General features: G+C 40.6%; 1 protein-coding gene across 7 annotated transcripts in view; it reads left to right on the top strand.

Annotated features, from left to right (window-relative positions):
* DCC (DCC netrin 1 receptor) overlaps positions 1–24,454 on the top strand; it is a 1,000,213-nt gene that overhangs the window by 848,612 nt on the left and 127,147 nt on the right. For all 7 annotated transcript variants that reach the window (XM_068251343.1, XM_068251342.1, XM_068251341.1 and 4 more), the window contains one exon: positions 8,125–8,319. In XM_068251343.1, coding sequence (XP_068107444.1) covers positions 8,125–8,319 — 195 coding nt within the window. The remainder of the gene's footprint in view (positions 1–8,124; positions 8,320–24,454) is intronic.

The following is a 24,454-nucleotide window of genomic DNA, read 5'->3' as shown; positions in this document are numbered from 1 at the left end:
ACTGGAAAAAAATATTAGACACATATCTCTGCTGCTAATGTGTTACTTCTTAGATGTACTACACATACAAATCATTATATCATAAGTTTCTTTTCACTTTAGATTCCCTTTAAATGAAATTCCTATTACCCACTACTCTGTGTTTATTATGTAGTCTACAACCTGACCCTGCATTGCAAGCATTCCAATATAATCATAAATGTTTCTGCTGTAATACATCTTCTCAGTCAGTCTGGTCCTTTTCTCATACATTGCCGGGGAGAGGGAAGCTAAAAAAAACCTTGTTATCTTTCCTACTTCCCCTCCCACATTCCTTCTCCTTGCTGATTGGCTGAGGGCAGTTCAGTGTGACATGAGGCTCAGAAGGGAAATTGAAGATAAATCAACTCACCCCTCTGCAGAAGCTGCTGAAATCCGATCTATGTTCTGCTCACATGTGTTTACAAAGCAAACTCGATTTGACAGTGCAGTTCTGCATACACCATTTATGGGAAAGGAGAAAAAAATAGTAAGGGAGGAAATGACATCAGGATTGGCTTCAGTCAGAGGCAGTAAAGATGGACAATGCATGGAACAGGTTTCTCTTTATTTACTATATAAAATTAACTGATATCAAAACGTGGACAGTACAATACATCTGTTATGTAAGTAGAACAAGTATTTATCTACTTATATATGTGTTTTTTTTTCCTCTGGGATAATATGGATGACCATCTTTCTTTAAACCAATGGGTTATTTCTAAGTAGCCAGGGAGCATTTTTCTCTAATGGCTACAAAAAAATAGCTGCATTAAAGACATTGTGAAGTACGCTAATTCATTTGCTTCAAATTGACATAATCATTATTTTGCTTAATTTTATTTGTGATCGTTCAGTCTATTAACAGAGCATGAATAGACTATTATTCAGACCCATCGTACATTTAGATGGTTCCATGTATGGCCACATTTCCGTTATTCACTCTAACAGAATGTTGCAACCTGATGATGTCTTGTTGCGTATGCTTATTTTTGACTTGTCTATATACTTTTTTATTATTAGGTTTCATGGTTTTTGTTTCTTTAACCACTTAAGGACCGAGGTGATAGAGATCTACGCCCTGTTTTGATGGGCTCCTGGCTGGCAGGGCGTAGATCTCTATCACCGGCGCCGCCGCTCCCCGCCGCGATCGCGCGCACCGAACCGGCTGCACTTAGCTGTCTTATGACAGCTAAGGCTTCCGGGTATCGGCAGGAGCCGTCACTGATTGGCTCCCTGCCGTGTGATCGCTGTGAGCCAATCACAGCGATCACCCTCCGAAAGGCAACATAGTTGCCGTTCCGCCTTCCTCTCCGCCTCCCTCTCCCTGTCACTGTGGATCTTGTGTGACAGGGAGAGACGCACAGCCTGCAGCCGTGACAGGCTGTGCGATTTTAGTGTAAAAAAATCCAGATCTCCCCCCCATGTATCCCTTGATCCCCTCCCAACCACCTATATATAGATATATATAGATCTATATATATAGATCTATATATATATATATATATATATATATATATAGATCTATATACATATATATATATATATATATATATATATATATATATATATATATATATATATATAGATCTATATATATATATAGATCTATATATATATATATATATATATATATATATATATATATATAGATCTATATATATATATATATATATATATATATATATAGATATATATATATATATAGATATATATATATAGATCTATATATATTTTACTGGATTGTGATTTTAACCACTTGCCGACCGCCCCTACCTAGGGGCGGCGGCAAAGTGGAGCCCGCAACGACCGCAATACGCCGATCGGCGGCGGCTCGTTGCGGACTAGCTGGCCGGGGATCGCACGCTGGATGTGCCCACCCGCGACGTCAACCCTCCAGCCAATTAGCAGCGGCGGCGGGTTGTTAACCCCCGATCTGCCGCATGTAAAGCGGATAATACGCTTTGTAATGTATACAAAGCGTATTATACAGGCTGCCTCCTGCCCTGGTGGTCCCAGTGATTGAGGGACCACCAGGGCAGGTTGCAGCCCTCCTAGTAAGTACCCAAGCACACTGATCCTGCCCCCTGATCACCCACTGCACCCATCAGACCCCCCCTGCCCACCCCTCAGACACCTGTTTGCACCCAATCACCCCCCTAATCACCCATTAATCACTCCCTGTCACTATCTCAACACTATTTTTTAGATTAGGTCCTAAACTGCCCCCTGGGGGCTCCTGAACACCCCCCCCCCACACACACCCTCAGATCCTCCCTAGACCCTCCCCCCTGTGTACTGTATACATCTATTCTTCCCTATAATCACCCACTGATCACCTGTCAATCACCCATCAATCACCCCCTGTCACCACCTGTCACTGCCACCCATCAGATCAGACCCTAACCTGCCTTTTGTGGGCACCTGATCACCCACCCACACCCTCAGATTGCGTGCAGACCCACCCTCAAATCACCTCCGAAAGTGCATTGTTTACATCTGTTCTCCCCTCTAATCATCCACTGATCACCCATCAATCACCCCGTCACCAACTGTCACTGCTACCCATCAGATCAGACACTAATCTGCCCCTTGCGGGCACCCAATCACCCGCCCACACCCTCAATTAGCCCCCCAGACCCCCTCTGATCAACTCGCCAGTGCATTGCTTGCATATATTCTCCTCTGTAATCACCTACTGATCACCTATCAACCACCCCGTCACCCCCTGTCACTGCTACCCATCAGATCAGGCCCTAATATGCCCTCTGCGGGCTTCTGATCACCCGGCCAAACCCTCACCCGCCCCACCGCAGTGACAGAAATTTTTTTTCTGATCACTGCTGGTACGACTTAATTGCCATGTCCAGGTCACGATTTGAGAACATTCCTGCACTTCAGTGCCAATACAACCTGTCATCTAAGAAGCCACCCTGCTTATGACCGGTTCCACAAAATTCGGCCCCTCATAGACCACCTGTCATCAAAATTTGCAGATGCTTATACCCCTGAACAGTCATTTTGAGGCATTAGGTTTCCAGACTACTCCTCGTGGTTTTGGGCCCCTAAAATGCCAGGGCAGTATAGGAACCCCACAAGTGACCCCATTTTAGAAAGAAGACACCCCAAGGTATTCCGTTAGGTGTATGACGAGTTCATAGAAGATTTTATTTTTTGTCAAAAGTTAGCGGAAATTGATTTGTATTGTTTTTTTTCACAAAGTGTCATTTTCCACTAACTTGTGACAAAAAATAAAATCTTCTATGAACTCACCATACACCTAACGGAATACCTTGGGGTGTCTTCTTTCTAAAATGGGGTCACTTGTGGGGTTTCTATACTGCCCTGGCATTTTAGGGGCCCTAAACCGTAAGGAGTAGTCTAGAAACCAAATGCCTCAAAATGACCTGTGAATAGGACGTTGGGCCCCTTAGCGCACCTAGGCTGCAAAAAAGTGTCACACATGTGATATCGCCGTACTCAGGAGAAGTAGTATAATGTGTTTTGGGGTGTATTTTTACACATACCCATGCTGGGTGGGAGAAATATCTCTGTAAAGGGACAATTGTGTGTAAAAAAATCAAAACATTTTAATTTACAGAGATATTTCTCCCACCCAGCATGGGTATGTGTAAAAATACACCCCAAAACACATTATACTACTTCTCCTGAGTACGGCGATACCACATGTGTGACACTTTTTTGCAACCTAGGTGCGCTAAGAGGCCCAACGTCCTATGAGTACCTTTAGAATTTCACAGGTCATTTTGAGGCATTTGGTTTCTAGACTACTCCTCACGGTTTAGGGCCCCTAAAATGCCAGGGCATTATAGGAACCCCACAAGTGACCCCATTTTAGAAAGAAGACACCCCAAGGTATTCAATTAGGTGTATGGGGAATTCATAGAAGATTTTATTTTTTGTCACAAGTTAGTGGAAAATGACACTTTGTGAAAAAAACAATAAAAATCAATTTCCGCTAACTTGTGAAAAAAAAATGAAATCTTCTATGAACTCCCCATACTACTAACGGAATACCTTGGGGTGTCTTCTTTCTAAAATGGGGTCACTTGTAGGGTTCCTATACTGTCCTGGCATTTTAGGGGCCCTAAACCGTGAGGAGTAGTCTAGAAAATAAATGCCTTAAAATGACCTGTGAAAATCCTAAAGGTACTCATAGGACTTTGGGCCCCTTAGCGCAGTTAGGGTGCAAAAAAGTGTCACACATGTGGTATCGCCGTACTCAGGAGAAGTAGTATAATGTGTTTTGGGGTGTATTTTTACACATACCCATGCTGGGTGGGAGAAATATCTCTGTAAATGGACAATTGTGTGTAAAAAAATCAAAAGAAATCTCATTTACAGAGATATTTCTCCCACCCATCATGGGTATGTGTAAAAATACACCCCAAAACACTTTATACTATTTCTCCTGAGTAAGGCGATACCACATGTGTGACATTTCTTTTGCAGCCTAGGTGCGCTAAGGGGCCCAAAGTCCTATGAGCACCTTTAGGCTTTACAGGGGTGCTTACAATTTAGCACCCCCCAAAATGCCAGGACAGTAAACACACCCCACAAATGACCCCATTTTGGAAACTAGACACTTCAAGGTATTCAGAGAGGGGCATGGTGAGTCCGTGGCAGATTTCATTTTTTTTTTGTCACCAGTTAGCAGAAATGGAAACTTTTTTTAATTTATTTTTTTTGTCACAAAGTGTCATTTTCCGCTAACTTGTGACAAAAGATAAAATCTTCTATGAACTCACCATGCCTCTTAGTGAATACTTTGGGGTGTCTTCTTTCCAAAATGGGGTCATTTGGGGGGTGTTTATACTATCCTGGAATTCTAGCACCTCATGAAACCTGACAGGTGCTCAGAAATGAGAGAGATGCTTCAAAATGGGAAAATTCAATTTTTGCACCATAGTTTGTAAACGCTATAACTTTTACCCAAACCAATAAATATACACTGAATGGGTTTTTTTTAATCAAAAACATGTTTGTCCACATTTTTCGCGCTGCATGTATACAGAAATTTTACTTTATTTGAAAAATGTCAGCACAGAAAGTTAAAAAAATCATTTTTTTGCCAAAATTCATGTCTTTTTTGATGAATATAATAAAAAGTAAAAATCGCTGCAGCAATCAAATAGCACCAAAAGAAAGCTGTATTAGTGACAAGAAAAGGAGGTAAAATTCATTTAGATGGTAGCTTGTATGACTGAGCAATAAACTATTAAAGCTGCAGTGGTCTGAATGGAAAAAAGGCTCTGGTCCTTAAGGGGTGAAAAGACTGCGGTCCTTAAGTGGTTAATATTGTTATTATTCAATGTTATTAATTATTTACAGTATTTATTTTCTAAAAGCCTGTGTAGCATTGGAAATAATAGAGATGTTATGGCCATGCTGACATTGACGCTCTTAATAGACAGCTAGCTAATTTACAAATTTAGTCCACTAATGAGCCTAATTGCAAAAGACTGCTTTTGGGAATACTCCACAGCCACTGCAGTCTGTCTTACGATGGCCCAACTCTTTCCCATTGTCTTTACGTTATTCTTCCTTAATTCCGTGCTGCTACTGTGTTGCAAGTGTCTTTCATGAAGCCAGACATTGGCCACATTTCACTAAGCGTATCTCCTGTCTTTAATATTGATTCTGATCTGTGTTTACTGTAATCACTATGGTCATAGGTCATGTAGTATTCACTAAGCAATTTACCTCGGGCAAGCATTTAAATAAGAATTTTTTTCTTAAGTTAAGGAGTAATCCCTAAAGTTAATGACTGAATCCTAAACTTAAAAACAGAATTTTTATTCACAGAGAGGAATGCAAGTGATGACAACTGTAAAGTGTGTGAGGAATTATCACCTGGCCTGAGCTGTTGTTAAGTGGAGTGTTACTACTAGAGACTACAATGTAAAGTGCAGGATTCTGAAATGTCTTCTTCATTTCTTAGTATTTTATACAGAAGGGGACTCCGTATAGAGAGAAATACACAGTAGGCACACAGGGAGGGAGGAAGAGAGACATCAAGCTTATGTACACACACACACACACACACACACACACACACACACACACACACACACACACACACACACCATACCCCTCTCCCTCTCTCTCTCTCTCTCTCTCTCTCTCTCTCTCCCTTCCTGGCTGCCATACACAGCACCTGTAGGCTGGCTGTAATCATGCTGGCAAAGGCGACTGCAGAAGAGGCAGAGCTACAGTGTGCCTGTGTGTGATCCTCCCCTCCCTATCTACTGCATGTAAGAATAACTTAAAGAAAACCTGAACTGAAAATTAAAAGTCAAAATAAGCATACACAAGTCATACTTACCTTCCATGTAGTCTACTCCTCAGTGTCCTTCTCCTGTCCCGCGTCCTGTTTGTTCACTGTGATCAAGGGAATTTTCCGTCCTCCATTTTGAAAATGGCCATTACCCATAACCGCTTTCTGGTCAGCACACCGTTAAACTGTAACATCGCCCACTTGAGCCATAGGGAAAGATGGACATTACCTGGTACATCAGTTTTCCTCTCAGCTATAACTGACAGCAACTGATATTTTACTCCAACACGAGAAGTCCACAGCACCACGTCAGTAATGTATAGCTCTTTTATTAAAAGAAATACAAAGAGATAGCCATAGCAGCTATGGCTATGGCTATCTCTTTGTATTTCTTTTAATAAAAGAGCTATACATTACTGACGTGGTGCTGTGGACTTCTCGTGTTGGACTTTGCTGACCCTCTGAGGGCTATTGGGTCTTTCCACTCTAGCACACGTCTGTCCCCATTCGGGTGCTGGTCTATCCAGTTTCTACTGATATTTTACTGACAGCAACTGATATATTTCAGATCTGACAAAATATTGTCAGAACTGGAAGGGATTATTGTCAGAAGAAAATGGTGAGCTTCTGAGAGGAACTGATGGTAAGGTAACTATGTAATGTTCATTTGAAGTTACCTCATGTGTTTATTTTAAATATTTTTACTCAGTACAGGTTCTCTTTAAAGAGGAACTCTACTGCATGTGATAACTTAAAGAGGAACTGTAACCAAGGATTCAACTTCATTCCAATCAGTAGTTGATACCCCCTTTATCACAAGAAATCTTTACCATTTCTCTAATAGATCATCAGGGGGGCTTTGTATGGCTGATATTTTGTTGAAACCCCTCCCACAATGGGATGTCATGACCATGAAATTAAGTTGTATTTATTAATTAGGCACTGCTGGTTGCCCTATATATTTACTGTATATGTGTAATTTATTGAGAAATTATTCCCTGTACTTACAACGTTAGCTAGAGTAGAGTTCTCTCAGCCTTCTGGATTGGATAATTATAGCAAAGGATCTACTTAGAAAGTAGAAATACACGAGAAAAAGAAAAGCTATGTTATGTGACTCAGCAATGGAAGAATCAGAAACACTGAAGTAAAAAAAAAAAAAATTATATATATATATATAAAAATACAATCCCTGTGTGATATTTCCAGACTTACAGATCTGAAGGATGGAAAAGACAGATCTGCCCCAAGAGGGTTAAACATACATTTAAAATGAAGATTCACATTGTCCCAAATGCATATGTTACAAACGCTTCTTGCTGCCCAATGTTCTTTTTGTTACCATTGTACTTTCTATACCGGAATTCTTATTTTCACAAAGGTTAAATTGTAGCATTTCATATTTTACACTCTTGAAATTCAGCAAAGACCGAGAAGAAAAATCAATATTTACTTGCCTTTCTTTAAAGAAGAGATTTTTGTGAACTTCTGGGAGCCAGAGTAAATTAAACATGATGTGTAATGAGGTTTAGGAGAGCGATTTTAGCACTCCGCTCCCAATAAATACGCAATTGTTTTTGCATTAATAATACTGCTCATTTTATGTGCTGTAACACTCCTAAGACATCTGTAGGTTTTTTCTTCTCTGGCTTCCAACTAGTTAGAGGCTTCGAGTCCCCTCAGCTGGGATTATCTATTTATAAAACAGAATTCCGCATTCAGAAAATGATCAAAACATATTAGTCAGGCTAAGGGCTAGGAGAAGAAAGTCGATAGAATATTAATGCTGTTTTTGTTTGACTTTTTAGAATCCCAAGTGCCAGACCAGCCCAGTTCCCTTCATGTCAGACCGCTCACCACCAGCATCATTATGAGTTGGACACCCCCGCTCAACCCCAACATCGTAGTACGTGGGTACATCATCGGCTATGGTGTCGGGAGCCCCTACGCTGAGACGGTGCGAGTAGACAGCAAGCAACGATACTATTCCATCGAGAATTTAGGTAAGCGGTAAAGAAAAATAAAAAACAGCTCAAAGCATTTCTTTCTTTCTTTTTTTTTTTGAGCTGGTATATCAGAAATAATTGAAGTACAAACCACACAGAAAACCAGCAAGAGAGAAATAATATCAATAAATATGGTACATGATAAATTCAAAACAAGGTAAATTGAATGTGTGTATTATCAATCTGTATCATTTATTGTTGACATACAAACAAAACTCCTAGTAACTACAAAAAAAAAAAAAAATCAGTAAGGCCTCTTGCACACTGCACGCGATTCTGATTCAGATTCCGCTTTTTAATCAGTTTTTACATCAGATTCAGATTCCGATTTGCAGTGTGCAGGGAGCAAACTGCTAATCGGAATCTGAATCGGATGTAAAAACTGATTAAAAAGCGGAATCTGAATCGGAATCGCGTGCAGTGTGCAAGAGGCCTAACTTTGATGTTTGTGTCGGGTCGAGTCGGGTCCAATCTTGGTCTTCTGCACATCGCGGATCTCCCGCACATGCTCAATAGACCCAGACTGAAACTAATGAGCCAGTTACAGAGGCTGATTGCAGCTGAACGGCAGGAGGACGGTGTGGGACTCTCACGTGTATATGGAGCGGGAGGAAGCCCCGGGTAAGTAAAGATTATTTCATTTACTTTGTCTCTGGTTTACTGTATATACTCGTGTATAAGCCTAATTTTTCAACACAAAAAAGGTGCTGAAAAGTTACCTCCTCGGCTTATATGAGAGTCAGTGGAGCAAAACGGATGGTGGAGCAGGTTTTGGTACTGGCAGAGAAACATGAGGATCGTGCACTAGTGATCCTGCTCTTGCCATCTGGCTCCCTGCTGTGTCCGTGCCCCTCATCCCCTGCAACATGGTGTGCAGAGTGCGCTGCTCAAGACTACCTGTGTCCCCCGGCATGTGGAGAGCAGAGCATGCCAGCAACTTCTCAGCAGTGCAATGATCCGGAATTCTTCCTGTGTGGCATCTTGAGACACAGCTGTATCATCCTTGGGGCACATCTGGCTATGGGGAGGGGAGCTGACTTGTACTGGTGGCACATCTGGATTCTGCGGAGGGGCTATACTGGGGAGGGGGCTTATACGTGAGTCAATCAGTTTTTACTGTTTTCTTAGGGAAAAGTGAGTACCTCGGCTTATACATGGGTCAGCCTAAATGCGAGTGTATATACGTTTTTTTTTTTTTTTTCAAATACTTTTTTATTTGGAAGCATATAACGATACAAAACAGTAGAGAAAATATGAAAGGATCAGCATACAGTACTTATAACATCTTAGATGGATATAGATGAAATATTAGATGAAAGTGGAGTACATATTTCCTTTTAACAGACAGCTTCCGTAGTACATTTTTAACATTTCCCTCCCCCTCGTCCTTTGTATATAAACATTCTTGGTATATAATAACAGATAGGGGTTCCCAAATAAAGCTGAATTCTGTCAAAATAATTTTTTTAACAACTGGGAGCCCTTTTAGAATAGGGTGAGTTAGATCAAGATAGATAGTTAGGGACACTTGAACTATTCCCCTCTAACAGAGAGGGGTTTTGTCCCTAACTCCAATCATATAACATAACAGAAAAGAAAAAAAAACAACAAATTAGAGTTCGGTTCTTTAAAAGGAGATAAAAATTACATTTTTGCACTGAAACATTAAGGGCTCTTTTCTACTATGAAATGCGATTGCGATTGCGATTGAGCTACTATACTCATTATAGTACAGCTCAATCGCATACAAAACACGGCAGGACGACGATTGCGCTTTGACCAAAATCGCATCGCAATCGGATCGCACTAATGGAAAATGCTGCTGCAGTTTCCATTAGTTTAATGTACCTTGCGATTTGCGATTAGAAGCAAATCGCAGGCTAGTGGAAAAAGGCCCTTAATAAGGCAAAAACTCAATAGAAAACATAAAAAACAGGTTCATTTGAAGGCCTATTTACACTTCATTAACCTATTTTGGTTCCTGGACGTAGTTTCTACGTCCAGGAACCATGCGCGCTACCGCGCGCTCCAGCGGCCGATCGCGCGCGTGCACGCGCACTCCCGGCCACGGATTCGGTAGCCAGGGAATCAATGTATCGGGCTATGGTGCCCGATCATTGATTCCTCTCCCCCGCTGAAAAAGCGACAGCTTCTCTTGGAAGCTGCGCCTTTTCTGCCCGTTCCCTTCCCGATGCGTCACTGTAAGCGTATGTTACGCTTAGAGTGACGTCATGTAAACAAACTCATGGCCGCCATCTTGTGGCCAAAAAGTAATACTACACCTGTAAAAAAAAATTAAAATTAACACTGGGGTATTGAGGCTACCCATTCTGGTAAAAGCAGCAGATTTCTGGCAGCACTACAGGACAATTACTTGACTCAAATGGTAACGGAACCAACTAGGGGGAATGCGTTACTGGATCTGATCATTTCGAATAGACCAGATAATGTATCAAATGTGCAGGTTCAAGAACATTTGGGAAATAGTGATCACAACATGATAACGTTTGATCTGGTGACTGATAGGCCACGGGGCAGCGGGACCACTAAAACTATGAATTTTAGAAAAGCAAAGTTCAATCAAATTAGGCAGGCACTAAGTTTGGTGAACTGGGATAATGTACTACAAGGGGAGGACACTGAAGGGAAATGGCAAGCTTTTAAACGTATTCTCAATCAATATTGTAGTATGTATATCCCATATGGAAACAAAATGTCTAGGAATAAAAAAAGGCCTCTATGGATGAATAGAAAGGTTAGAGATAAAATGAAGAGGAAAAAGAATGCCTATAAGGTCCTAAAACAGGAGGGGTCCGAGGCTGCACTCAGCAATTACAAGGAGTGCAATAAAAATTGTAAAAAAGAAATTAGGCTAGCAAAGATCGAAGCTGAAAATCAAATCGCTAGGGATATCAAATCTAACCCAAAAAAGTTTTACAAGTACATCAACTCTAAAAAAAGAAAGGTTGACTGTATAGGACTCCTAAAGGATGAAGGTGGAAACTCAATGGTGGATGACCAAGGTAAGGCAGAGTTATTAAATGCTTTCTTTGCTTCTGTCTTTACAAAGGAAACAGCACTGTTGCAAATTACAGAGGCGGAAGAGTCTCAATCTTCTAACTGTAATATTAAATACTTAACGCAGGAAGAAGTAAAGGCAAGACTAAATAAATTAAAAATAGACAAGGCACCTGGCCCGGATGGCATGCATCCTCGGGTCCTAAGGGAATTAAGTTCAGTTATAGATAAACCCCTTTATCTTATCTTTTGTGACTCTCTTGCAACTGGCAGAGTCCCAGTGGATTGGCGTACAGCCCACGTTTTCCCATTATTTAAGAAGGGCAAAAAATCAGATCCAGGAAATTATAGACCTGTAAGCTTAACATCAGTTGTATGCAAACTATTTGAGGGGTTACTAAGAGATACTATACATGACTTCATAGTAGAAAATAATCTTATTTCTCAGCATCAACATGGGTTTACTAAAGACAGGTCCTGTTTGACTAACATGCTCAGCTTTTATGAGGTAGTGAATGCTAATATGGATATTGGGAATGCTGTAGATGTGATATACTTAGACTTTGCTAAGGCCTTCGACACTGTTCCCCACAAAAGTCTGGTGCAAAAGATGAGGATGCAAGGACTGGGGAAGAGTCTGTGTGCTTGGATAGGGAACTGGCTAATGGACAGAAAACAAAGAGTTGTGGTCAATGGATCATACTCAAAATGGGAGACTGTTAGCAGTGGGGTCCCACAGGGGTCTGTACTGGGTCCAGTGCTCTTCAATTTATTTATTAATGACCTAGTGGATACAGTAGTGAGCAATGTTGCTATTTTTGCAGATGATACAAAATTGTGCAGAATCATGAACTCTCAGGAAGATAGTGTTATATTGCAACAGGATCTGGATAGGATGGCTATATGGGCACATACATGGCAGATGAAATTCAATGTTGACAAATGTAAAGTCATGCATTTTGGTCGTACCAATGGTCTAACACCATACAAAATAAATGGGATACAGTTGGGGACATCAAACTTGGAGAAGGACTTAGGAGTACTCATCGACAACAAGTTAAATAATCGTACTCAATGCCAAGCCGCTGCAGCTAAAGCTAACAAAATTTTGGGATGCATTAAAAGGGAAATAAAAACTCGAGATGCTAGCATAATATTGCCCCTGTTTAACTCTCTAGTAAGGCCACATCTGGAATATGGAATTCAGTTCTGGGCACCACATTACAAAAAAGATATTGCAGTTCTAGAGCAGGTGCAGAGACGAGCAACAAAATTGATACGTGGGATGGAAGGTCTCACTTACCAAGAAAGGTTAGATAAACTGGGTTTATTTAGTCTAGAGAAAAGACGCCTTAGAGGAGATCTAATTAACATGTATAAATACATCAGAGGGCAATATAATAGCTTGGCGGATGAGCTTTTTGTCCCTAGGCCTTCTCAAAGGACTAGAGGACATGATCTGCGCATGGAGGAAAAACGTTTTAGCCATTTATTTAGGAAAGGGTTCTTTACAGTAAGAGTGATTAAGATGTGGAATGCATTGCCACAGGAAGTCGTTATGGCAAACTCTATACCTGCATTTAAAGGGGGCTTAGATGCTTTCCTTGCGTTGAATGACATCCATGGCTACAATTACTAGGTAATGCCAATGATGTTGATCCAGGGATTTTATCTGATTGCCATCTGGAGTCGGGAAGGAATTTTTACCTTGTAAGGGTTTTTTCGCCTTCCTCTGGATCAACAGGGATATGTGAGGGAGCAGGCTGGAGTTGTACTTTGTACTGGTTGAACTCGATGGACGTATGTCTTTTTTCAACCAAAGTAACTATGTAACTATGTAACACATTTACATTATAAATCTATTGTTTACCTCCCACCCTCCCAAAACTACCCAAAAAAATGTTTACTATAAAAAAAAAACCATTACAATAAAAAAAAATGTAAATATTTACCTAAGGGTCTAAACTTTTTAAATATCAATGTAAAGATGAAATATTTCTATATTTTTTTATTTTAAACTTGTAAATAGTGATAGATGCAAAATGGAAAAAATGCACCTTTATTTCCAAATAAAATATTGTCGCCATACATTGTGATAGTGACATAATTTTAACGGTGTAATAACCGGGACATATGGGCAAATACAATACGTGAGTTTTAATTATGGAGGCATGTATTATTTTAAAACTATAACGGCTGAAAACTGAGAAATAATGAATTTTTTCTGTTTTTTCTTATTCTTCCTGTTAAAATGCATTTACAGTAAAGTGGCTCTTAGCAAAATGTACCCCCCAAAGAAAGCCTAATTGGTGGCGGAAAAAACAAGATATAGATCAGTGCATTGTGATAAGTAGTGATAAAGTTATAGGCTAATGAATGGGAGGTGAACATTTCTCACGTGAAAATGACGGAACCTGAATGGGTTAAGCTCACTGATACCATTGCTGGATGTAGGACAAATGATTGTCTCCTAATTAAGTCATTTGTTATGTAAACAAAGTAGAAAAAGTTCTCTGCTTCCCCCCTTGGATGCAGTAGAAGATTTTCTGCAATGTTTACACATTTTAGTATAGCTGGAAACAATCTTCGAATTTTGGGGTGGCAATGGCAATCTTATCCATTAGATTTTGAGTGAAGTAGAAGTTTGAGTATTAACCCTTTCCAGTAGCTTCAAAATGACTTGTATATTTTTCCCTATGAGTTTTATGCTGTGTGTCATGCTTTAGAGTCAGACCCTAGGTTCTCAACACATGGTGCGTGTACCCCAGGAGGTACTTTTAGTTGGTCTCAGTGCAGGGCCGGTGCTACCATAGAGGCAGGGAAGGCAGCTGCCCCAGGGCCCCAGAGCTTGTAGGGGCCCCCAGTGGCTACAAGAGGAAAAAAAATTCAAATCGGCCTTATAGTTTTTGAGAAAATCGGTTTTAAAGTTTCAAAGGAAAAAAAATACACATTTAAAAACCTGCCGACTTTAATGGTTAATAGAAAATCCACCTTAAATGCTAGAAACCCTAAATTTACCGGATATGTTAAGGAGATCATTAGGAATAAGAGGAAAAAACAATTTTTCAAAAAGACCTTATAGTTTTTGAGAAAATCGATTTTAAAGTTTCGAATGAAAAAAGTATACTTTTAAATGCGGTAAATGTCACTTTTAGTAGCTAACCTAACGGTAGTGTAATTTTACATGCATCAAACGAAAGTGCAATAAATTTCCTGACGGGGTTTCCAGGGGGTCCATACGCAGCCAGGGATCGCTATACAGCCGCAATATGGCTGTATGAAGATCCCTGGCATTTTTTCCTATTTTCCCAATTTTTGTGTGGGAATTTAAAAAAAAATTATGTGGGGTCCCCCCTCCTGAAACTTTTTAACCCCTTGTCCCCCATGCAGGCTGGGATAGCCAGAATGTGGAGCTCCGACCGATTGGGACTTCACAGCCTGACTATACCAGCTGCAAAAAAGGTCCCCTAATGCCGATTTTTGTTCCGTGGTATATGTTGGGGGGGCCCCCAGGTTTATTTTGCCCTGGGGCCCCTTTGTTGCTTAAACCGGCCCTGTCTCAGTGGCTACTTGTAGTTTTTGAGAGAATCGATTTTAAAAATGCAAAGAAAAATGTTTTTTTAACCCAGAAAAATGACAGTTTAAAAACCATTTTTTATTGTACTTTTGAGGCTCCCTGCACACTGCAAATCTGTTTTGCCATTCCGATTCCGATTCTGTTTCCGATTTTCAATTCCGATTTTCCCTGAATGCAATCAACAGAAAAACGGATCAAGAATCGCAGCATGCAGTAACGATTAAAAACCGGAATCGGATGTAAAAAAAACGATAAAAAAAACGGAATCGCATGCAGTGTGCAGGGAAGCTTGAAATTGATTTTCTCAAAAACTACACAGTCTTTTTGAACAATTCTTTTTGTAACTCGTACCTACTATTCTTCTTAACATATGTAGCAATTTTGGTAGCAATGGCGTGTATGGGAGCTTTGCTATTCACCTCCAAATTTGGCATGAAATTACGCGTAAATTATGCATAAATTCATGCGTAATTACGAATGGGAACAATTAAAGCGGACCCAAACCAAACATTTTTTTGATTCAAAATATTTAGTTGCACCACTCTGACACATACAAAGATAAATAAACACTCCTTCAAGCCTATGAGTGCATGCTTTTCACCCTTCTCTTTTCATAACTAGTGTTATACAGGTGGCAGCCATTAGCAATTCCTCCTTTGCCAGACATTCCACCAGTTTGCCGGTTTCTGTCCCGGAAATATGAAAGGAAGGGAGGGGCTCCTCCAATAAATGTAAAATATTTTATATTTGGCATCATGCAGCTGAAAAAAGGCTGCTATTTATTATTATAATTTAGAAAATAGATTTTATTTCTGAAATCTTGTATTTTTAATTTGGGTCCACTTTAACTACAAAATTGATTACGCTATTCCCTGGAAATTTTACATTACAATGCGTAATTGCGTATTACTATGCGTAATTACGCATGGGTGTAATTTCTGCTCCTCACTACTTTTCTCATTATTTACAAATGAATCGTTTTGCTTATCATGGTCCCCAATGAAATAAAAGCACCGTCATGTGATTGGACATTAGAAATATTGTTAATAATTAATCATAATGATAATAATATGATAATAATGTGATAATAATGTGACTTATTATAGCTAATCAGAGTCCCATAATGTTCCCTATCCAAAGCAGTCGTACATTTGAATTGTAAAATTGATGAAGTACTAAAATGTTAAGGAGAAAGTTAGCCAGGTGAACCCTTTGGAGACATCTTTGTCAAGAACTGTTGAATCTAAATTTTTGTATCCATTAAAAGAGCAGATGGTTGCATTCCATTAGAGAGTCCCATTTTATTAAACCGGACCATATCTGGGCTCTTTGGGATGAATAAGTCATACAGGCCACTTACATTCTGCCTGGACTGTTATGCTTTGCAGTTAGTGCAGCCGGTGGAGTTCCAGGAATTCCGAGTCTTCAATCTTCTTGAGATCTAATTACGGCGTGTGACTTTGAGAGGTGAATGACAGCTCCCGGTCTCACGAGGATCTGCAGCACACATCGTTCTTCCTAATCGTTATCACGAAAACTCCATGCAGCCCATCTGTTTAATACCTGCCTTTTATTCCCTAATATTAAAGAGATATCTTCAGGAAGAAAAACTGTGGAATTTAATTAGGCTTCTTGCACCTTTGAATTAAACTTTGAGTATACATGGAAAATACGGCTACATTAGTAAACATAAGTATAAAACAAAGTTCCTTTATTAGCATAGGATAGGACAGGAGGTTTTTTTTACATACATGGACCTCTTTATAAAGAACTGGTGAGCAACAGCATATTAAGAGTAAAACTACTTAGTTGCAACACAAGGAACATTGTATGTCCAAGAGAGGCAAACCAGTAAGATTCAGATTCCTGCTGGACTCGATATACATCACGTTCAGAAAATAATCGGGACTGCGCCTGGATAAATTGCACATTTTGTTTCTATTTTATATCATGTATCACAGCAGTAGCAGTGCAATGAACAGACTGGCTGTTCTTTATTCACCACTTTTTAAAATCTGTCCATCTTTTTAAAGGGAACCTACATGGCCTAGATAGAAAATAATTATACATATCTAGGGCTTCCTCCAGCCCCTTCCAGGCTGATTAACCCCTCACCATCCTTCTGTGCCACCTGGATCCTCCTCAATTGTGCACCTCGGTCTGGGGCGGCCCGCAACAGGGGTGCACGCATGGCTGGACTGCGCTTTTGCGGTACTACTGCACAGACAGACATGTGAACACAATGGGGTAGTGCGTACAGCCGTCTGTGCCAACGGGCCCTAAAGGACTTTCAGGGCCAAATTGTGGAGGATCCGGGCAGCACAGGAAATCGGCAAGGGATCTATCAACTTGCAGGGGGTTGGAGGAAGCACATCAAAAGGAAAATCGAAAAAAATAACCATAAAAAAAGATAGCAACTGATTTGCATTTCATTGAGTGAAATAAGTTTTTGAACCCCTACCAACCATTAAGAGTTCCGGCTTCCACAGAGTGGTTAGACACTTCTACTCAATTAGTCACCCTCATTAAGGACACCTGTCTTAACTAGTCACCTGTATAAAAGACACCTGTCCACAGAATCAATCAATCAAGCAGACTCCAAACTCTCCAACATGGGAAAGACCAAAGAGCTGTCCAAGGATGTCAGAGACAAAATTGTAGACCTGCACAAGGCTGGAATGGGCTACAAAACCATTAGCAAGAAGCTGGGAGAGAAGGTGACAACTGTTGGTGCGATTGTTCGAAAATGGAAGGAGCACAAAATGACCATCAATCGACCTCGCTCTGGGGCTCCACGCAAGATCTCACCTCGTGGGGTGTCAATGGTTCTGAGAAAGGTGAAAAAGCATCCTAGAACTACATGGGAGGAGTTAGTGAATGACCTCAAATTAGCAGGGACCACAGTCACCAAGAAAACCATTGGAAACACATTACACCGCAATGGATTAAAATCCTGCAGGGCTCACAAGGTCCCCCTGCTCAAGAAGGCACATGTGCAGGCCCGTCTGAAGTTTGCCAATGAACACCTGAATGATTCTGTGAGTGACTGGGAGAAGGTGCTGTGGTCTGATGAGACCAAAATAGAGCTCTTTGGCATTAACTCAACTCGCTGTGTTTGGAGGAAGAAAATGCTGCCTATGACCCCCAAAACACCGTCCCCACCGTCAAGCATGGGGGTGGAAACATTTTGCTTTGGGGGGTGTTTTTCTGCTAAGGGCACAGGACAACTTAATCGCATTAACGGGAAAATGGACGGAGCCATGTATCATGAAATCCTGAACGACAACCTCCTTCCCTCTGCCAGGAAACTGAAAATGGGTTGTGGATGGGTGTTCCAGCACGACAATGACCCAAAACATACAGCAAAGGCAACAAAGGATTGGCTTAAGAAGAAGCACATTAAGGTCATGGAGTGGCCTAGTCAGTCTCCGGACCTTAATCCAATAGAAAACCTATGGAGGGAGCTCAAGCTCAGAGTTGCACAGAGACAGCCTCGAAACCTTAGGGATTTAGAGATGATCTGCAAAGAGGAGTGGACCAACATTCCTCCTAAAATGTGTGCAAACTTGGTCATCAATTACAAGAAACATTTGACCTCTGTGCTTGCAAACAAGGGTTTTTCCACTAAGTATTAAGTCTTTTATTGTTAGAGGGTTCAAAAACTTATTTCACTCAATGAAATGCAAATCAGTTGCTATCTTTTATTTAAGGTTATTTTTTAGATTTTCCTTTTGATTTGCTATCTGCCACTGTTAAAATAAACCTACCATTGAAATGATACTGTTCTGAGACTTTTCATTTCTTTGTCATTGGACAAACTTACAAAATCAGTGAGGGGTCAAATCATTATTTCCTCCACTGTAATATACAGACAAAATATTGTAGAGAAGTGGTGGACAATATAATACATTACAGTGACTTCAAAGTAGGTGAAAAAGTACTGTCAAAATTATTTTGAGTATTTGTTTGCTTGCTGGTGGTTTAAAAGGCATTTTATTTACAAGTTGTGAAAATATCACCTAGGAGAAACATCAGGTGAAAAAAGTGAATTGCATATGGGCCCAGGTGACTTAAAGAGGAACTCCAGTAAAAATAACATAATTATTGTAAAATTAAGCACTTTTGTTAATTATGTATAAATGATTTAGTCAGTGTATGCCCATTGTAAAATCTTTCCTCTCCCTGATTTATATTATGACATTTATTATATGGTGACATTTTTACTGCTGGCAGGTGATGTGACTGTGAGGAGATGCTGCTTGCTTTTTTGGCAGTTGAAAACAGCTGTTATTTCCTACAATGCAACAAGGCTCCCACAGTGTGATGTCAGCAACATAGTCATGACATCACACTGTGGGAGGGGTTTCACCACAATATCAGCCATACAGCGCCCCTCTGATGATCTGTTTGAGAAAAGGAATAGATTTCTCATGGGAAAGGGGGTATCAGCTACTGATTGGGATGAAGTTCAATTCCTGGTCATGGTTTCTCTTTAATAGGCAAACTTTCACAGCCACACCAGTTGTGATACTTTTTGTTTTTCAATACATTTCTAGCACTAAAAAACCAAACTTATAGTTTTAACACTTAAAAAAATAAAGCATAAATGTAAAAAAAGAGAATAAGTAAATCGGAGAGATGTGAACTTGACTGAAATTTTTACTAATTAAAGGACTGCCATCGCGAAAATTGTAAAATATAAAATACATGCAAACACATACAACTAAGAAGTACATTTCTCCCAGAGTAAAATGAGCCATATACTGTATTACTATTCTCCGATGTTGCTGTCACTTACAGTAGGTAGTAGCACTCTGACAGAACTGACAGGTTTTGGACTAACATATCCCCTCGAGGGGGATTCTTAGAGTTTTCTTTATTTCAAAAGCACTTAGTGATTGGTAGTTGATTGGTAGTTGATCAATCCAACTGCCAACATTGTGTACAAACAGGTAGGAGGGACAGCCAGCATATTTGTATAGATCCCTTCCATGAATTGCTTTTGTAAAAAAATAAACAAATTGTTAAAAATCCCCCATGAGTAGATTGACCAGTTCAAAACCGGTCAGTTCTGTCAGATTTCTACTAAGTAATTTACGGCTCTTTTTAATCTGGAAGAAACATACTTCTTATTTTTATGTATTTCCATGTATGTTAAATTTTACAATTTTTCTCAATAGTGTTCTTTTATCCTTAAACACAGAATTGTTTTATTAACCAGTTAATGGCAAACTGACTTATTAAAATGTCCTGTTTGAGCCTGTTAACGCCAAAAAAACATTTTAATAAGTTGCTCTCTCTCGCTGCCGCTACGGCCACCGTGTGTGTGCCGCTCCGGCCGCCATTACCGAACTCCGTGTTCCGTTATTGGGGAAGAGGACCGAGCGGTCATCTACCCAATCACAATGCCTGGAATGAATGGACATGATTACGATCAGCGGCCACGTCCATTCATAAAACTGGAAGCCGTCACAGTTCAGTAAAATGTAAAAGAAAAATTTGAAAAAATGAACACTTCCTCTTAAACACGAGTGTGTTCACTATCACCATCTTGTGGCCAAAAAGTACAATTACACATACAGGCACATACTTACACTTCCAAAGCCCCCCTACCCTTACAAAAAAAAAACCCTTTTTTCAGTTTTATAAAAAAAAAAATTATAATCTTATAAAAAAAAAAAAAAATAGTTGCTTTAGGGACTCAGCTTTTTTAATCTATAGTTTATGAGGGGATATTACTATAACTTTACTACATAAGGGCATGTAATTATGGACCGGACAAAACAAAACAAAACAGAAAAATTACTCCTATATTTCCACATAATATATTGTCGCCATGCATTGTGATAGGTACATAATTTTAAATGGTTTAACCATCTTAGCGGTAATGACGAGCTCAGCTCATCCATTACCGCCGCAGTGGATATCTCTGACCCCTGTGAGCCGATTTTGATAAATTTTTTTTTTCATACACGCAGCTAGCACTTTGCTAGCTGCGTGTGGGGTAAGTTTGCCGCCGATCCGCGGCGATTCGCCGCTAGCGGCGGTGTAAGGGAGCCTCCCCCCGCCCAGACCCCTTGCACAGCCTGGCCAATCATTGCCAGGCTGCGCTATGGGGCTGGATCGGACACCCCCCGATGCCATGACGTGGATGACGTCATCCCGATCGTCGCCATGGCGACGAGGGAAGCCAAGCAAAAAATCCCATTTACAACGGGATTTTCTGCTTGCTGTAAAAGCCCGCGGCGATCAGACTAGATGGGCAGATGCGCCCTCTAGTGGTGAATCATGTAGCTAACTGAAAGTTAGCTACAATGATTCAGAAGAAACAAAATTAAAAAAAAACTGTCCGCACGCCACCCTGCCAATTTTAGTGTAACGCCAGGGTGGTTAGTAATTGGGACAACTGGGCAAATAAAATGTGTCGGTTTTAACCACAGGAGAACGTTTAATTATAAAACTATAATGGTATAGATCATTTTGTTGTGATAAGTAGTAATAAAGTTATTAGGGAATAAAAGGGAGGAGCACTGACAGGAGAAAATTGCTCTGGTCCGTTAGGGTAAAAACCACTTGAGGGTGAACTGGTTAAATTAAATTATAACAACTGAGGATGAACACAAATAGTTAAAAATAATTTTTAAAAAGGTTTCATCAAAATGGATCAAAAAGTAACCCATAGTCAGGTACCCTTTGGCTGAATCTAGTACGTTTTTCAGGTAGAGGAACGTGATATTCTAATTTGAGTGCAGCTTTGCTTCTTCAGCAAAAAGGTACCACCGAAAGCACAGAACCAAGACACAGGTTAAAAGACACCCATGAAGAAAATGTATAACTGGGTCTTGCTTCCTTTGTGGATTTGCCCATTAAGAATGACTTCCCAGAAGAATCTCTTGCCCTTATTTTAACTTTCAAGTCCTGGTGACTTCTGAGTGTCGACACTTAAACCTGCCAAGCGGTGGAGATAAACTACTCCACGACCTCTCCGGTGTAGTCAGCGTTATTTACTGCGCCGTAGATCTCCATGGGAACAGTCAGAAAACTTTCTGCAGTTTTTCGCTAGTGTCCGAGTTAAAAGATCCTAAACAATATCACTGAAAAGTTATAAAGCAAGAAAGAAAGAGATAGAGGGAAAAAATAGGTGTTCCATCATCGAGGCGATAAAAAAAAAAAACAATGTCATTTTTATCATTTTATGCTCCGGCATCGCAGGCTGAATTTCTCTGCAATATGGGAGTAATAAACAAAACGCGATAAAGAAGACGGGGTGGACGGTCGTAGGAAGCTGCGCCTCGCATCTGTAATTTTTTTTTCTTTTTAGTTGTTTATGGTAGACTTGTGCTGCTGTCGACTTCCTGTGGGCTTTAACCCTTTAGCAGGCAATTTGTTTACAGGCTTGCAAGTGCTCCAGGCCAATTTAATTGAGAACATTTTTGATTTCTTATCTGTTACATTTTCTTGCTTCTGAATAATACTGCTGTTATGTATATTTATGGCCACTAGTCACTAGGGGGCAGTATGAGACAATAACAGAGGACTTCTGCTTTCAGTTTCTATATTTTCTGCTAGCAGAGAGACATCAAAGCATTCCAAGAATTTACAGCACAAGAAGTTCTGCCGACTGAGGTCAAAAGCAGGGCACTTATCACAAACAAGATAACTCTATTGAAGCTGCTAATGGGATAGGCTGAAAACTGCAGCACTTGCAATGTTGCAATTTCATTGTCAGAGATTTGCATGGATGGGGACTTTAATTACCTATGAATTATAATTTGCTAAAGCCCTAGTTTCAACCTCCCTTTTTTAATGCATATGATAAAATAAATCTGCATTCATTAGCAATGCACAAAAGATTGTGCATTGGGTGCTCTATTTTTTGCAAGAAACAGATTAAAAGTATATGCATGTCAGCATCAAGCGGTTAGTCAATAGAGTGGGACATTTTTCCCCAGGACAGAGAAGATCATCTTATTCAGTCCACCTCCTCCCACTGCTGAAAAAGGTGAACTCTCTGTGGACAGCATTGCAGCTACAGTTGTAGCCTGCTTAGTGTTTAAGGCTTCTTGCACACCAAGACGTTGCATTAGGGGGCACGTTAAGGTCGCATAACGTGCACCTAACACAACGTATGGTGCTGCAAGAGCCGACGGTAGAGTGAGCCGCGTTAGGCGGCTCAAGTCCTATAATGTCTCCCAGAGTGGCGCTGATTGGCCAGCGGGACATGTGATGTGGAGCGAGACACTCCGCATCACGTGGTCCCGCCGGCCAATCAGCGCCCGCCAGTGCAGTGAATATTAAGTAGCCATGTGCGCGGCTACTGTAGCTGGCTCTCCCCGCCTCCTCTCCGCCCCCCACTGTGCATGTGCAAACAGTCTAACGCGGCTGTAGCCGCTCCAACGCCGTAGCATGCTGCACTTTGCACAGAACGTGCAGCGTTACATGTAACGCAACGTGGGCTGTGTGAACAGCCCACTTGTGTTACATTGCTGTGCGTTGGGGGAGCGTTACAGGCGAACTAACGTGCGCCTGTAACGTCTTGGTGTGTAAGCAGCCTAAGGGTTCTTTCACACTAGACAATGTGTGCACAACTGCAATTCCATGCACGTGTTCCTATCGCACGGCAGGGTCCATTTCAGCGGGAACATCAGTATGTCTAAACAACAATATAACCCGACGAGAAATCGCATGCGTCAAACGCTAAAGTGTTCCTGGGCACATTACATGCGAGTCGCACACAATATGCGGTGTGTCACAATAGAACGCACCACACATATGTGTGAAAGAGCCCTAATGAAGGATTTAACACATCTCATGCTCTACCAGTCTGTTTATAAAACCTGTCTATATCTATATTACCTTTCTCTGCCTGCAATTTAGAAAAAAGTCACTGTTTTTTATTGATAGTTTATTTTAGAAACACAGTGGGGAGAAGAGGAACAGGAATTGAAGATGAGACTTTGCTGAGCTGCAGTGCTGAACACAAAGAGATAATCTTTAGGCAGCACAGAGGAGGCGGGCTCCATCAAAACTGTGTTTGAAGTGAAATACTAGCTGGTACCCCATCTAATCCCAGGCATCCTCGTTTGGGTGATGAACGATAAGATATGGGGGAGGAGTTTGGGTGGCTCACAGACTACTGTTGAGCCTATCCAAACCATTTCTGACATTTGCACAGGAAGACAGTTCTACAAACTATTCCAGCCAGCATGAAAAAAAAACAACAATGCAACAAAGGTTTATGTACAGTACATAAATATATGTGCATCCCAAATCATGATATATGCCACGCAATGGCTTATGTGAAATAAAGGCAGCAGGAAATGTGTGCACCAGGAAATAGCAGATAGCATAATATTGGTAACATTTACTGATATTCTACTACTTTACAGTGGTAATTGCAAAAGTAAAAATCTGTAATTTTTAACGATATTTTACTACAACTAAACCTAACTTTACTCTCATACAGAACCCTTTCCCCTTTAAGGCCTAACCCAAACCATCACCCCTTGCAGTTGCCTCATCCTACCCCCCTCCCCC

The sequence above is a fragment of the Hyperolius riggenbachi genome, chromosome 1, assembly GCF_040937935.1.
Source record: "Hyperolius riggenbachi isolate aHypRig1 chromosome 1, aHypRig1.pri, whole genome shotgun sequence".
Lineage (NCBI taxonomy): Eukaryota > Metazoa > Chordata > Amphibia > Anura > Hyperoliidae > Hyperolius > Hyperolius riggenbachi.
Note: the sequence above shows the minus strand (reverse complement) of the source record. Positions and strands in the feature narration are given on the sequence as shown.